The 16,507-nt window shown below is 42.1% G+C and overlaps 1 protein-coding gene across 1 annotated transcript in view; it reads right to left on the reverse strand.

The window, feature by feature from the left end:
- Window positions 1-16,507, reverse strand: part of TRHDE (thyrotropin releasing hormone degrading enzyme) — a 1,265,007-nt gene that overhangs the window by 625,860 nt on the left and 622,640 nt on the right. Inside the window, exon 6 of the mRNA XM_044280434.1 lies at window positions 14,514-14,651. Coding sequence (XP_044136369.1) covers window positions 14,514-14,651 — 138 coding nt within the window. The remainder of the gene's footprint in view (window positions 1-14,513; window positions 14,652-16,507) is intronic.

Here is a 16,507-nt window from a genome sequence, read left to right on the forward strand (position 1 = left end):
GGCAGAAGTTAGGTAGAGTCAACAAAGCGGCAGCAGGGCCTCTCCTGGCTAACGTTTCAAAATCAAAAATACCACAGTGACATTCCCTATAATTTTTTAAAATTCATTCCAATAACAGGGCATCTTAAGAGTACTGTATTGTTATTTATCGTCACTACCTCCCTGAGTCGGGAGTGGGTAATTGCCAAGCGCCCCCTCCTTTCCTTCAATTCTTCCATTTTAACAGCTTTTCCAATATTTTCGCTCGATCACAATTCAATTTCATCCATTGATCTCCCTTGGATGTGGTCTCTCTTTCTCACGCTCCCTCTCCGGGGTGGAACCATGATTCGCCGCTAACCGTGATCAACATGGTAGGCGCAGAAAAGAACACTGAAAGTGTAGATATCCAAATTGATCTTGAACATCACGGGGACGTGCAACATGGTGGGGCATTATGTTTGCACATGCACACACGAACTGACTGATGGTTCTGCCCCGTGCAACTTCTGGGTCTCCAAATTCGGGCACATGGCATGAGCTTGCCCTTTACGCTTTGGAGGTGCTGGCCTGCCCTGCAGCCAGTGTATTGTCTGAACGTGTGTTTAGCACGACTGGAGGGGGTTATCACAGGTTATATTTCCCAATCTTTTGGGGGTGTACCCGAATTTAAAAATATAAAAATACATTTAAAACAAAAAAGGAGTGTAGGCTACCTCCTCCTCCACCGCCGCTTCCACCTACACCGCCACATCCACCGCCTCCTCAACCTCCTACTCCATATGGACCTCGTCCTCCTAGATCAAGATTATTAGTTTTAATTTTTACGTATTTTATGTTATTTGAAGTCATTTCGCTATACACACTTGCCATGCTCTTAACCACATTTTGCTGGCATTTGCAGCCTTCTAACCCTTTCCGTGACATTTTTAGATCTATTTCAGTGCTCAAAAGTTCAGGTCCCCATTGACTTCTGTGGGGTTCGGGTTCGGGGTCAAGTTCGGGTCAAGTTCGAGTCCCGAACTTGAACTTTTGTCCGCTCAACTCTAATCTATACGTATGTATATATATATATATATATATATATATACAGTACAGACCAAAAGTTTGGACACACCTTCTCATTTAAAGAGTTTTCTTTATTTTCATGACTATGAAAATTGTAGATTCACACTGAAGGCATCAAAACTATGAATTAACACATGTGGAATTATATACATAACAAAAAAGTGTGAAACAACTGAAAATATGTCATATTCTACGTTCTTCAAAGTAGCCACCTTTTGCTTTGATTACTGCTTTGCACACTCTTGGCATTCTCTTGATGAGCTTCAAGAGGTAGTCACCTGAAATGGTTTTTACTTCACAGGTGTGCCCTGTCAGGTTTAATAAGTGGGATTTCTTGCCTTATAAATGGGGTTGGGACTATCAGTTGCGTTGTGGAGAAGTCAGGTGGATACACAGCTGATAGTTCTACTGAATAGACTGTTAGAATTTGTATTATGGCAAGAAAAAAACTGCTAAGTAAAGAAAAACGAGTAGCCATCATTACTTTAAGAAATGAAGGTCAGTCAGTCAGCCCGAAAAATTGGGAAAACTTTGAAAGTGTCCCCAAGTGCAGTCATAAAAACCATCAAGCGCTACAAAGAAACTGGCTCACATGCGGACCGCCCCAGGAAAGGAAGACAAGAGTCCCCTCTGCTGCGGAGGATAAGTTCATCCGAGTCACCAGCCTCAGAAATCGCAGGTTAACAGCAGCTCAGATTAGAGACCAGAGTTCTAGCAGCAGGGGGTGCTTTGCTGGTGACACTGTTGGGGATTTATTCAAAATTGAAGGCATACTGAACCAGCATGGCTACCACAGCATCTTGCAGCGGCATGCTATTCCATCCGGTTTGCGTTTAGTTGTACCATCATTTCTTTTTCAACAGGACAATGACCCCAAACACACCTCCAGTACGTGTAAGGGCTATTTGACCATGAAGTAGAGTGATGGAGTGCTGCACCAAATGACCTGGCCTCCACAGTTACCGGACCTGAACCCAATCAAGATGGTTCGGGGTGAGCTGGACAGCAGAGTGACGGCAAAAGGGCCAACAAGTGCTAAAAATCTCTGGGAACTCCTTCAAGACTGTTGGAAGACCATTTCAGGTGACTACCTCTTGTAGCTCATCAAGAGAATGCCAAGAGTGTGCAAAGCAGTAATCAAAGCAAAAGGTGGCTACTTTGAAGAACCTAGAATATGACATATTTTCAGTTGTTTCACACTTTTATGTTATGTATATAATTCCACATGTGTTAATTCATAGTTTTGATGCCTTCAGTGTGAATCTACAATTTTCATAGTCATGAAAATAAAGAAAACTCTTTGAATGAGAAGGTGTGTCCAAACTTTTGGTCTGTACTATATATATATATATATATATATATATATATATATATATCCATATATCCTGTTTATAAATGTGGAGAGAGGAGGTGTGGGCAGCAGCAGTCAGTGTGAAGCACGTCTGTACAGTTAGGTAAACATAAGACAGAGAAGCATTGCTAAGACACAAAATTGAACACTTTAGAGCTATTTTTCTAATGGAAATGTAAGAGTTCAGTAATTAAAGTATATTACAAAAATGGTCAGTATCACTGCCCCTACACATTACAAAAAAAGGTATGACTGTTACACTTTCTGGTCTCTAGATGTAATATTTGAATTTTTACAATAAATCATTTTTTTAAATATTACTACTAATAGAAATATAAGCCTACATTCTTTGTAGGTCACCAATGGGAAATGTATTTTCATTTATTAGAACCATTTTTATAATGAAAGTATATTTAAATGGAAGTTTATTGAGCTGTTAGTTAGGGAATTCCCCTTACACATGTAGAAGATTTATTCTTGTTATCTAAGCTGCACATCAAAAAAACATTTCTGTTTATAAATGTGGTTCACTAAGAGCTTTGAGAATCGTTTTTGAGAAATCCGCTGTCTGTAACCATAAGAAATCAATCTGCAATCAGTCAACAGTGATTGCTAGGGCAAAATAATCCTACATTTTGATTATTTAATAATAGAAATTCATGCATGGCATAATTTACTATAGTCATTTCACATACAGTCTCTGGTTTTGTGCTACCACTGAAAGACATATACTGTCCCTGCCTATAATATCTCCACTAGGTGACCTATACCTTGATGCACAGTGAGAATTACATATTTAAATAATTTTGGTAAAGGTGTAGAATGTTGCCATCATTACCACTTGGCCAGGTGTGAAGTCAACTTGCATATAAGGTAACTGTAGGGTTTTGAATATTTTTTTTAAGATTATATGTTCCATTTTACAATAAGTATAACCATGGCATAACTTCAGTATTACTTTTGCTGTAACTGCCTGTTATCTTTCAGTAATATGTAACATGTTTTCCCCTTCAGGACCCTGCCATTTTTCACCTTAAGGACCAGGCAATTTTTTGCAAATCTGACATGTGTCACTTTATGTGGTGAAGGTGATAACTTTAAAATGCTTTTACTTATCCAGGTCTTTCTGAGATTGTTTTCTCGTCACATATTGTACTTCATTACAGTGGTAAAATTTAGTCAACAAATTTATTTTTATTTATAAAAAAAATAGCAAATTATCAAATTTCAATTTCTCACTTTTATAATAGATAGTAATACCTCCCAAAAAAGTTATTACTTTACATTCTCCATATGTCTACATTTTATTTTTTGGGGACGTTAGAAGGCTTAAAAGTTTAGAAACAAATCTTGAATTTTAAAACCCACTTTTTCAGGACCATTTCAGGTCTGAAGTCACTTTGTGAGCCTTACATAATAGAAACCACCCAAAAATGACCCCATTTTGCAAACTACACCCCTCAAAGTATTCAAAACTGATTTTACAAACTTTGTTAACTATTTAGATGTTCCACAAGAATTATTGGAAAATAGAGATTAAATTTCACTATTTTTGGCAGATTTTCCATTTAAATCCATTTTTTCCAGTTACAAAGCAAGGGTTAACAGCCAAACTAAACTCAATATTTATAGCCCTGATTCTGTAGTTTACAGAAACACCTCATATGTGGTCGTAAACTGCTGTACGGGCACACGGCATTGCGCAGAAAGAATGGAACGCCATATGGTTTTTCGAAGGCAGATTTTGCTGGACTGGTTTTATGACACCTTGTCCCATTTGAAGCCCCCCTGATGCACCCATAGAGTAGAAACTCCCCAAAAAGTGACCCCATTTTGGATACTACAGGATAAGGTGGCAGGTACTATTTTAGAGTACATATGATTTTTGGTTGCTCTATATTACACTTTTTGTGAGGCAAGGTAGCAAGAAATAGCTGTTTTAGCACCGTTTTTATTTTTTGTTATTTACAATATTCATCTGACAGGTTAGATCATGTAGTATTTTATAGAGCAGGTTGTTAGGGACGCGACAATACTAAATATGACTTTTTTGGTTGTTTGTTTCAGTTCTACATAACAAAACATTTTTGAAAAAAAAGATTTTTTAGTGTCTCCACGTTATTTTTTGGGCGACTGTCTTGTATAGGGGCTCATTTTTTTTCAGGATGAGATGACATTTTGATTGGTACTATTATAGGGTGCATATGAATTTTTGATCGCTTGCTATGACAAAAATTTTTTTTTTTTTACATTTTTTTTTTTTTTTTACTGTGTTCACCTGAGGTTCTTGCCTCAGTTTTTGGGCGATTATCTTAGGTAGGGTATCATTTTTGCAAGATCAGATGACGGTTTGATTGGCACTATTTTGAGGTGCGTATGACTTTTTGATCGGTTGCTTTTACACTTTGTGTGATGTAAGGTGACAAAAAATAGCTTTTTTTACACCGTTGGATTACGTCATGAGATATTTTTATAGAGCAGGTTCTTACAGATGCGGCAGAACCTAATATGTCAGTTTTACACAATAACAGCATTTAAAAAAAAAAAAAAATTATGTTTTAGTGTCTCCATATTCTGAACCATACTATTATTATTTTTTTGGGTGATTGTCTTAGGTAGGGGCTAATTTTTTGAGGGATGAGGTGACGGTTAAATTGGTTCTATTTTGGCGGGCATACGCCTTTTTGATCGCTTGGTGTTGTACTTTTAGTGATGTAAGGTGACAAAATATTTTTTTTATTTAGCACAGTTTTTAAAAATTTTGAGACGGTGTTCATCTGAGGGGTTAGGTCATGTGATATGTTTATAGAGTCGGTCGATACGGATGCGGCAATACCTAATATGTATAGTTATCTTATTTTCCCTATTTTTTACTTTATTTGGGGAAAATTAATTTTTTTTTTCAACTTTTTATTTTCACTTTATTTTTTGTCCCACTTTGGGACATCAACTTTTGGGGGTCTGATCCTTTTTACAATGCATTCCAATATTTCTGCATTGTAAAGAATTGGCTGTATGTGTAATACAGTGTGTATTACACGTACAACTTCCTGCCTGTGAGATCCCGGGGGCAGGATCTCACAGGCTCTTCACCGGAAGACAGCCCCGATGCTTAAGGAAGTCAACGTGCTGCCTTCCATGCCATCGGGTCCCCGTCACAGCAGCACGCGGACCCGATGGCAGGTCCGATCCTCACCCGACATCGCACGCGCCGTGGTCAGCGCTGGCCGTGGCACATAAAGGGTTAATGCACCGGCATCGGTGATTTCACTGATGCTGGCACATGCAGCAGGGGTCCAGCTATCAGTGACTGCCGGACCCCTGTCACTGATCGGGCAGGGGCAGCTCCTGCACTCGCCCGATCACCATGAGGTACATGTAAGTCCCGGACAGAAATGACGTACATGTACATCATGGGTCCTTATGGGGTTAATAACACGGGTAGAATAATGACGTAATTGCAGTAAAATGCTTTTGTTCTAACTACACGTTATCTTGTAGTAATATTGTACACGCTTAATTACACAGTGTGAAGACTTGCTCTGGTAGACCGGATTAGCGTATGCAGTATAGAGGCAACCACAAGTTCTTTGGATCAAACAGTTCAGTGTTTTATTAACACTTTAGGCAAGTGACAACACAAGCATTCACACCATGCGGTAATTCACACCATGCGGCAATTCTGCCTCAAAGAGTGCTTGCTGATAGCAGCACCAACCTGTTTTCATACTAAACAGGTAGCAAGCCTTCATCCAAACACAAGGCTCCCAGATCCCAACACAGAGACATGGCTTCTGAGCCCAGCTGTCTATTTAAAGACAGACAGGTGTTGCCAAAGCCCGGACCGGCATTTAAAATCCGGTCCGGTATTTGACCTCATCTGGCTGTAAATCAGCCCAGCAGCACATGGAAGTACCTGTTTTCCCAGACAAAACCTCTCACTGTTTCACAACAGATACAACAATGGCGTTATTGCTAGTGTTGGGCGAGAATGCTCGGCCGAACACTAGTTCGGCTCGAGCATCGCTATGCCTGGCACATCGCAGTGTTCCGGCCAACACCATGTGTGCTCGAGCGCGATGCTTGAGTCTCCTCCCCGCACGTTTGTTGGCTGCTATGCAGCCAATAAACATGTAGGTAAGTACTGCCATTCACAGTAATGCCATGTTGGCTATAAAGCACCTGATGACGCATGTTCAGCTCAGTCTTATTCAGGGAGAGCTGTTCTGAAGAAGGGAGAGATAGTGTAGGGAGTGAAATACAAATTTTTTATTGAAAAAAATTGTTAGAGACCCAAAAGTCCTTTTAAGGACTATTGTTGTATCTGGTAGCAATATAATTATTAGCGCAACCTGTGCTAAATTGCGTGGAATTGTTAGAGATCCCAAAGACCTTTTAAGGTCTATAGTTGTATCTGGCAGCAATCTGCGCTAAATAGCTTGCAATTGTTTGGCCGCTGCAGACAGCAACATTATCTGTGCTACATCTCCTGTCTAACGTGTGCGCAGCCTAAAAATATCTGTGACATCCAGAGTATTTTTTCCGTAGACGATGTCCGCTGCGGACAGTTACATTACCTGCGCTACATCTCCTGTATAACATTTGTGCATCCTAAACATCAGTGACATTAAATCTGTGTAATTTTCATTAGCCGCTGGTAACAACAAAATTATTTGCGCTATACCTCCTGTATAACGTTTTGGCATAGTAAATATCAGTGACATTAATTCAGTGTGATTTTTTATTAGCCGGTAGTGACAGCGACATTACTTGCGCTATACCTCCTGTATAACGTTTGTGCATCCTAACTTTCAGTGACATTCATTCAGTGGAATTTTTTATTAGGCGGCGGTGAAAGCGACATTACTTGCGCTATACCTCCTGTATAATGTTTGTGGATCCTAAATATCAGTGACATTCATTTAGTGTAATTTTTTATACAGTGAAAGCGACATTACTTGCCTCCTGTATAACGTTTGTGTAACCTAAATGTCAGTGACATTAATTCAGTGTAATTTTTTATTAGCCGGGGTGGGGTGACAGCGACATTACCTCCTATATAATGATTGCGCATCCTAAAATTATCTGTGAAATTCTGTGTACTTTTTTCATAGACGCTGCGGACAGCAACATTATCTGTGCTGCATCTCCTGCTTAACGTGTGCGCATCCTCAAAATATCTGTGACATTCCGTGTACTTTATTTGCGCATACACTTACAAAACCTGCACTACTGTATGTGTGACATACTTGCAAGCATATATACCATTTAATATGTGCAAGGCGAGCAGTAAGGGAGGGGGAAGTGGCTGTGCAATCATTCATTTATTTGGTCCTGTTGCCAAGGCCACTTGAAGAGGAACATGAGGAGATCTTGTGCCCTGATTCCCAAACTCTTGAGCATCCACAGTCACAAGAAGATGACAGTGGGGAACGGCAATTAGTGCTTCACGAGGTGGATGATGAGGATGAGACACAGTTGTCAATAACCGAGGTTGTTGTTTGGTCAACAAGTCAGAAGGGATGACCAGAATGAGGAAGTGGAAGAAGAGGTGGTGGACGATGAAGTCACTGACCCAACCTAGGAAGACAGCAGCACAGAGGGGTAGGGATCTGCAGCACCGCAACAGGCTGGAAGAGGCAGTGGGGTGGCAAAAGGGAGAAGGCAGGCCACACCAAACAGACTTGCAACTGTTCCACGGAGCACCCCCATGCGAAAATCTCCCTTGCCAAGGGGTAGGTATTCTGCAGTATGGTGCTTTTTTAAAGAAAGCGCAGACTATAAAAGAATTTTCAATTGCAACCTGTGCCGTACCAAATAGAGCAGGGGCGTGAACCCTAGCAACCTCACCACCACCAGCATGATCTACCACATGGCATCAAAGCACCCGAATAGGTGGGCCAAATGCCTGCGTCCACAATATATGTCTGCGGGTCACACCACTGCCTCCTCTTCCCCTATGTTATATGCTAACCAATCCCCTGTCCAATACGCAGGCCCGGATGCCTCCTGCCATGCATCTGGACCTTCGCAAGCACCATCAGCTAGCACATCCACTTCTGTGTCCCTGCGCAGCGTACAGATGTCTTTACCCCAGGCCTTTGAACGAAAGCGCAAATACCCAGCCACCCATCCACAGACTATAGCACTAAATGCGCACCTTTCCAAATTGCCGGCCCTGGAAATGTTGCCATTTAGGCTTGTGGACACGGAGGCTTTCAGCGGCCTGATGGAGACGGCTGTCCCGCGGTACTCTGTCCCCAGCCGCCAATATTTTTCATGGTGTGCTGTCCCAGTATTACACCAGCATGAGTCCCTTAACGTCACCTGTGCCCTGACCAACACAGTTATTGGGAAGGTCCACTTAACGACTGACACATGGACAAGTGCTTTTGGCCATGGACGCTACATTTCCATGAAGGCACACTGGATGAACATTGTGGAGGCCTGGAGCAAGTCGTATCCTGGGATGTCACAGGTGCTGCAGACGTCAAGGATTGCGGGCCCTACTTCCTTTATGGTTTCCGCCACCACCTATGTTAGTGGCTGCAACCCCCCATTCTCCTCCTCTGCCTCCTCCTCCACTTCCACCTCTGAATTATCATCTTGCAGCACCAGTCAGACATCAGTCAGTAGCTGGAAGCAGTAGCAGTGCAGTGGGGAAATGGCAACAGGCCACCCTTAAACTGATCTGCTTAGGTGACAAACAGCACACCGCCGCAGAGCTGTGGCAGGGGATAAGGAACCTAACTGAGCTGCGGCTCTTGGCACTCAACCTACAACCAGGCATAGTTGTATCTGATGGCCATAACTTGGTGGCAGCTTTGGAGCTCGGCAAGCTCACACACATACCATGCCTCGCCCGCCCATGTGTTCAACCTAGTGGTTCAGCGGTTTCTCAAAACCTACCCCAATTTACCTGAGCTATTGGTGAAGGTGCGCCACATACGTGCCCATTTCGGCAAGTCATCGACAGCTGCCGCCGGTCTGGCAATGCTGCAGCAGCGCTTGCAATTGCCAGCTCACCGACTGTTGTGCCACGTGAGCATGTGCTGGAACTCTACGTTCCACATGTTGGCCAGGCTTTAGGAGCAGCAGAGGGCAGTAGTAGAATATCAGCTGCAAGCTGGTTGTCACCTCTCCAGTCAGCTTCTGCTCTTCACAAGTGACAAGTGGGCATTAATGTCTGACCTCTGTGAGGTTTTACACAACTTTGAGGAATCAACACAGATGATGAGCGGCGATAGCGCTATTATCAGCGTAACTATCCCACTTCTGTGTCTACTCAAAAGTTTGCTGCTCACAATTAAGACGGACGCTTTGCATGTGGAAGAGGTGAGAATGGGGGAAGACAGTACACAGAGTGATAGCCAGATCACCCTCAGTTTGTCTTCTCAGCTCGAATTGGATGAGGATGATGAGGAGGAGGTGGAGCAGGAGACGGTAGCCTCCGCTACAGAGGTTAGTATCCATGTAAGTTTTATTTCATCTGTTCAGCATGGCTGGGTAGAAGAGGACGAAGAGGATGAGGAGATTGAGAGTCATCCTCCTGATGAGGACAGCAAAGTCTTGTCTGTTGGGACTCTGGCACACATGGCCAACTTTATGTTAGGCTGCCTTTTCTGTGACCCTCGCGTTGTACGTATTTTGGCCAACACCGACTAATGGTTGTTCACTCTTCTCGAGCCCCGCTACAAAGAGAACTTCTCATCTCTCTTTCCTGTGGTGGAGAGGACGAGCAAAATGGTGTAATACCAGAAGGTTCTTGTGGAAAAATTGCTAAAAATATTTCCAGCTGACAACACTGGCTGCAGAGTCCGTAGTTCCTTGCGCAACCAAGGAAGGGATACGAGGGGAACATACAGCAGTTCCAACAGAGGCAGGGCAACACTCTCCAAGGCCTGGGACAGTTTTCTGACACCCCGCCAGCACCCTCAACCTGATGTGCGGCCTAGTGTCACAAGGAGGGAAAATTTTTGGAAGATTGTGAAGGAGAACGTGTGCCTTTCTCTGTGCCTTTCTCCTTACTCTGTGCCTTTCAACTACTGGTTGCCCAAGCTGGACATGTGGCACGAAATTGTGCTCTAAACCTTGAAGGTTCTGGCCTGCCCTGCCACCAGCGTTTTGTCAGAGTGTGTATTTAGTGCTGCTGGGGGCATAATAACTGATAAGCGCATTCGACAGTCAACTAAAAATGCTGACCGGTTGACTCTTATAAAAATAAACAAGGCCTGGATTGCCCCTGACTTCTCTACTCCAACAGAGGAAAGCGGCTGAACATAAAGGCACTCTAAATGTGACTTTTATGGTGTATTGATTACACTGTATTCCCATGCACCCCTTCCACCACTAAAAAGCTCCCTTTTCTCGTCCTTCTCCTTCTCCTCCTCCTCCACTATCATATCAACATGCTTATTAGGCTGCCCTCGCTCCAAATATTTTAGAGGATCAGCTCAGCAGCAGGCCCTCACCCATGATGTTTTTGAGGGTCACCAGCAGGCCCTCAACCAAAATGTTTTAGAGGGTCATCAGCAGGCCCTCGCCCATAATGTTTTGGAGGGTCACCAGCAGGCCCCTTAACCATAATGTTTTTGAGGGTCACCAGCAGGCCCTCACCCATAATGTTTTAGAGGGTCACAGCAGGCCCTCGCCCATAATGTTTTTGAGGCTCACCAGCAGGCCCTCACCCTTAATGTTTTAGAGCGTCACTAGCAGGCCCTTGTTCTTAATGTTTTAGAGGGTCATTAGCAGGCCCTCACCCCTAATGTTTTAGATGGTGAGATCAGCAGCAGGCACTCACCCCTAATCTTTTAGTGGGTCAGCTCAGCAGCAGGCCCTCGCCCCTTATACTTTAGAAGGTCAGATCAGCAGTAGGCACTCGCTCCTAATGTTTTAGAGGGTCAGATCAGCAGCAGGCACTCACCCCTAATGTTCTAGAGGGTGATCTCAGCAGCAGGCCATCGCCCCTAGTGTTTTAGAAGGTCAGATCAACAGCAGACCCTAACCTCTAATGTTTTAGATCAGGCATGTCCAAACTGCGGCCCTCCAGCTGTTGCAAAACTACAACTCTCAGCATGCCTGGATAGCTTACAGCTATTAGGGCATGCTGGGAGTTGTAGTTTTGCAACAGCTGGAGGTCCGCAGTTTGGACAAGCCTGTTTTAGATGGTCAGATCAGCAGCAGACCTTCACCCCTAATGTTTTAGATGGTCAGATCAGCAGCAGGCCCTCGCCCCTAATATTTAAATGGTCAGATCAGCAGCAGGCCCTCGCCCCCAATGTTTTAGAGGATCAGCTCAGCAGCAGGCACTCACCCCTAATGTTTAAGATGGTAAGATCAGCAGGGCCTTGCTCCAATAGTTTTAGAGGGTCACCAGCAGGCCATCAATCATCATTTTTCAAGGGTGTGTATGATGCCCTCTTTTATGTGTAATAAAGGGTGTATTGTAGTGCCAGTTCCTTGTAATTTTTGGCAGCCCTTTCACTTAGTGCATATGCTTTATGAGTTTAGGAGTCCCACTACCTGAACAATTGTACCACAATGTGAATGAGGCCCTCCTTTATGTCATATACAGGTTGTATCGGAGTGCCTCTTCCTTGTAATTTTTCTGCAGCGATTGCACTTTATATACAAGTAAATATACAGGAACAAATGTTTCCTAACAATTTTTCCTCTAAAATCAATTTTATCTTTGGTTTTGTGCGTATTATTGTCAGTCTGTAAAAGTGGCGTACTATTCGGACAACATCGTTCCCAGCAGCGACCTGGGAGTCCAAGATACATCCAGACATCCTCCCCATGCTGTTCCCGAACCATTTCAGTGGTGTTTCCATCAATATCTGACCTTTTCATGTGAACCAGACACCCTCCCCTCTTCAGAGCAGGTGGGGCCTGGTTTAATGCTCGGGTTCTCCCATTGACTTCCATTGTGCTCTGGTGCTTGGTAGAGCACCCTAGCATGCCGAAGTGTTTTACTCGAGCACCCAGGCACTTTGGTGCTCAACCAACACTAGTTATTGCTATAAAATATTTTTGCTATTATTACCTGTTATTTAGCAGTAATATGTAATGTGTTTAATAACATGGGTATACTAATGGCATTATTAATGTAAAATGCTTTTGTCATAACTACCCATTATCCTGCATAAATATGCAATGTTTAAGAAAATGGCTATAATAATGGCATTATTGCTGTAAAATGTTTTTTTTTTCTATAACTGAAAGTTATCTGATATATTTAGTAATATGGGTATAATGCACTGAAATGGTTTTTAGTAGAAGACAAAAGTGCAATTATTCAGCATTTGCAGGAGAATGCTATTGGGGTGCTGTCAAAAATCCTATGAACTTAAGAAACTTGAGTTTGCTTTTTTGTTTTTTAAGTTGGCTGGATGCCCATATACAAAAAAAGAAAAAGTTTATTTTCTTGTAAGAGGTATAGTAATACAGTACTAGCTGCCAACAGCAGCTGTATTAAACACACAGCTGGATGATCAGTCCTTGACTCACTCAATACTTTCTGTGATCCCATTTGAGTAAATCTACCCATTTATATCTCCCTTTTCTCTCCTTGTTGTATTCTTAGGCTGGTGTCTGCAATTGCTTTTTGTTAGACACTGCCACAAGACACCTTTCCAGGTCATAAACTGAACTGAATGGCATTCTATGTTTCAGCAAAGGACCTTCCGCAATTCTGCTTCTTATTTGGCTGGTTATGCTGTCTGCCAGCCTCTGAGCCAATCAGGGCAAGTTCTCCCCTACTTGCTCCTGAGGTCATTTGATCCTCCATCTTCTTACTCCCTCATGATTTTCCCTGGCAATATTCACAGTAAAATGGCATTAGCCACTGTTTTTACACAATTAGTCTGAAACGAAATGCAAAACATCAGAATCATTTTGCAACACCTTTTTGGTGAAATTTGTAACAAATACAATCAATTTAGAATTGATGTATTTATTTCTAACCTGCACCCATTTTTTAAACTTTTTTTTTTTACTATTTCCATGTGATGTAACATTCAAGATACTTCCAAATTGCATAAATTTGTTTTAAAAATCATGCAAAATCCTTAAACAGAAATTGTGATATTAAAATGGGCACAAGCTATAAATGTATGCCTATCAAGAGCCAATCACTTCTGAGTGTATGAGAGCAAAGTATATGCCACTGGCTGCAGCAAGGGAATTGTACCAAAACAGATCAATATCAATGGTAGTGAACACTTTTACAAGGCTAAGCCCTTAAGTGAGAAAGGTGTGTGTGGGGTGCCTATGTGATTGCACTGCAGCTAACAATTCAGATCATTGGGTTGCAGGGGACCTTACACAGTGCTGGGGAGACAATTTCATACATGTGAGATGTAAGACATACTTTTAAGCACAGTGGCCCACTCCAATAACTGATACATTTTAAACACAATTATCTACATTAACTAATATTATTGATCTACAGTGTGACATTAAATGTGTCAAAATATGGTGCATTTCTGGACCCCATTGGCTTAGACATACTTATGAAGTAAATACAACATAAAGGAGGACATGGCTTAGTATAACTATGAGTATGACAACTTGCTCCAAAATTGTGCCAAATTTTTGGCACAAAATTGTGTTGTAAAGTAATTCAACAACAAGTGTCTATCAAGTAGCAAAAGTGTCTAGCCATTCACAAAATTTGGTACATCTTTAGATTGTGTAGTGTAAATTCACACTGTCTACATTCTATACAGGATTAGTAAATCTTCATTTTATGCCACTTTCTAGGCATAATAACATAAGTAAATATAGTCCATTCTTATTTTTTTAATAAGATTAAAAAAAAAGTCCAGTTATCAGAATCCATGAAATCAAAGCCCTTTATTGGATGATCTGGGACAGAATAAAGGAGTCCATTAACATAGCCTTGTCATAAGTAAGATCCAAAATGTGTTAGTTACATTGATTACCTGTGTTATTCTGACCCAGGTGATCCAATAAAGGTCTTTGATTTTATGGATTCATAGAGCTGGACTTTTGTGTTTTATCATTGATCTGGTGCTGCCTTTGGGTGAACGTGCTCTCCAGCCTGCCTTCAGGTGAACTGTGACTTTGCTGCAATTCCTTTTCTAATGTTTACCTTCTTATATGCAATCCAATCAAAAACTCGATCAATATCAGTAGCCTTTAGAACTTCTTGTGAAACCGGATGTGAACTGGCCAATCCATCTAGTAGCATCACTTCATGCAACACATCTGTCAAAAACCTTTGTTTTTCCTAAAAAAAAATGGATTTTATTAGTTAATATTATCAATTTCATTTTTTTTTTTTTTCATGATTTGTCTTCTCTTTCCCAAAACATGCTGCTTGATAGTAAAACTCTTCATGTAGCATCAGATTTAGCTACATAACCTAATTTAATAATTTTGGCTAAGGGGGTACTGTTTTCATTAAAGCTATATATTGGTGTAAGGTGACTTATTTTTTTTAGGAAATGTTCCATGGGAAAAAAAATGGAAACTAGATCATAACATCAGCCAAACAAATGAAACCTATCTGTATACAGCTGTTTTGAGGCTCTTGCACTCAAACTGATGAGGTACAAAAACCCAATACAGCTCTACAGATGGGTGCCAGTGGATATGCTTGTATAATCTAGTTTACATAAACATATAGTTTGTATGCGGTATATGTAAGGGTGTTTTTTTAACAAAAATGACTGCACAAAACATGTCATAGAATAGCAATATATTTAGTAATAGTGGTCAATCTTAACTTTAGGTTGTATTCCTGTTACCTAGGTAATCAATAAGTTGGGGACACATTTTCAAAATCTTCAGGACATACCGTACACATTGGGGGAAAAAAAAAGATGCAAAAGTGTTGCACCCCACACTTTTCTACCCAGCAAAATGGAGTAAAAAAAGACATTTACATTAATATATACTTTTTTTTACAGTAGACTTCTATAATGACGGATGCCACTGAGGCATATGTTAAAGTATAGTTCTTTTTTGTATATGTTCAAAAGATGGCAGAAACCTGATGTGAAAGATATGGAATCTCCTCCTGCTTACCAAGATCACAAGGATTGCCTTAATAAATATGGTGCCTTGAAGTACGGGATAACATGTTGCAGGTCTTGGAAGCAGAGCTATTCTCAAAATGACCTTCACAGGTATATTTTCTATATAACAGAATCTATTATGTATTTTGTTCACTGTGTGTTCATGTTCTACTTTTGTTTGTCACAAGGATTTCTTAAGTTGTGGCACCCTTACGGGTACCCCAATAGAGGTCCAGGGGGGGTGGTGTGTGGCCATCCCAGTTCCTCACACCCCTGCAAAACCCCTTGGGCTCTCCCTCCGGGGAGAGCAATGACCTAGTATTCAAACTCTGTGCCAACACCGCAGGAGCACAAATTTGGCATACCCTCTGCTTCGGCTGAGGGTTGCCAGGGCGCACTACCGGCTTCGGTTGATGGTTGCCACGGTGTACTTCATGGCTTCGGTTGGGAGTTTCCTTTTTGTCTCGGTCCCTTGCAGGAGCCTTCTGGCCTGGAAGAGCTGGGAAAGATTTATAGGGGGCCCTTCTCTTACAGAGAGGGCCTGGGTTAGGCTACTTTCACACTTGCGTTCAGAGCGGATCTGTCTGAGATGGATCCGCTCATATAATGCAGACGGTGGCTCCGTTCAGTACGGATCCGTCTGCATTATAAGGTTAAAAAATTTCTAAGTGTGAAAGTAGCCTCAGACGGATCGGTTTGAAGAGTGAGCCATAGTGTGTCATCTTCAAACGGATCCATCCCCATTGACTTACATTGTAAGTCTGGACTGATCCGCACGCCTCCGCACGGCCAGGCGGACACCCGAACGCTGCAAGCAGCGTTCAGGTGTCCGCCTGCTGAGCGGAGCGGAGGCTGAACGCTGCCAGACTGATGCATTCTGAGCAGATCCGCATCCACTTAGAATCCATTAGGGCAGTACGGATGCGTTCGGGTCCGCTTGTGAGCCCCTTCAAACAGAGCTCACAAGCGGACACCCGAACGCTAGTGTGAAAGTAGCCTTAAACTGTAACCTTATGCACATTTTTGTATGGCACTCTGCATGATTTTGATTCATGAGTGTAAAGAT

This window comes from Bufo gargarizans, chromosome 2, assembly GCF_014858855.1.
Source record: "Bufo gargarizans isolate SCDJY-AF-19 chromosome 2, ASM1485885v1, whole genome shotgun sequence".
Taxonomy (NCBI): domain Eukaryota; kingdom Metazoa; phylum Chordata; class Amphibia; order Anura; family Bufonidae; genus Bufo; species Bufo gargarizans.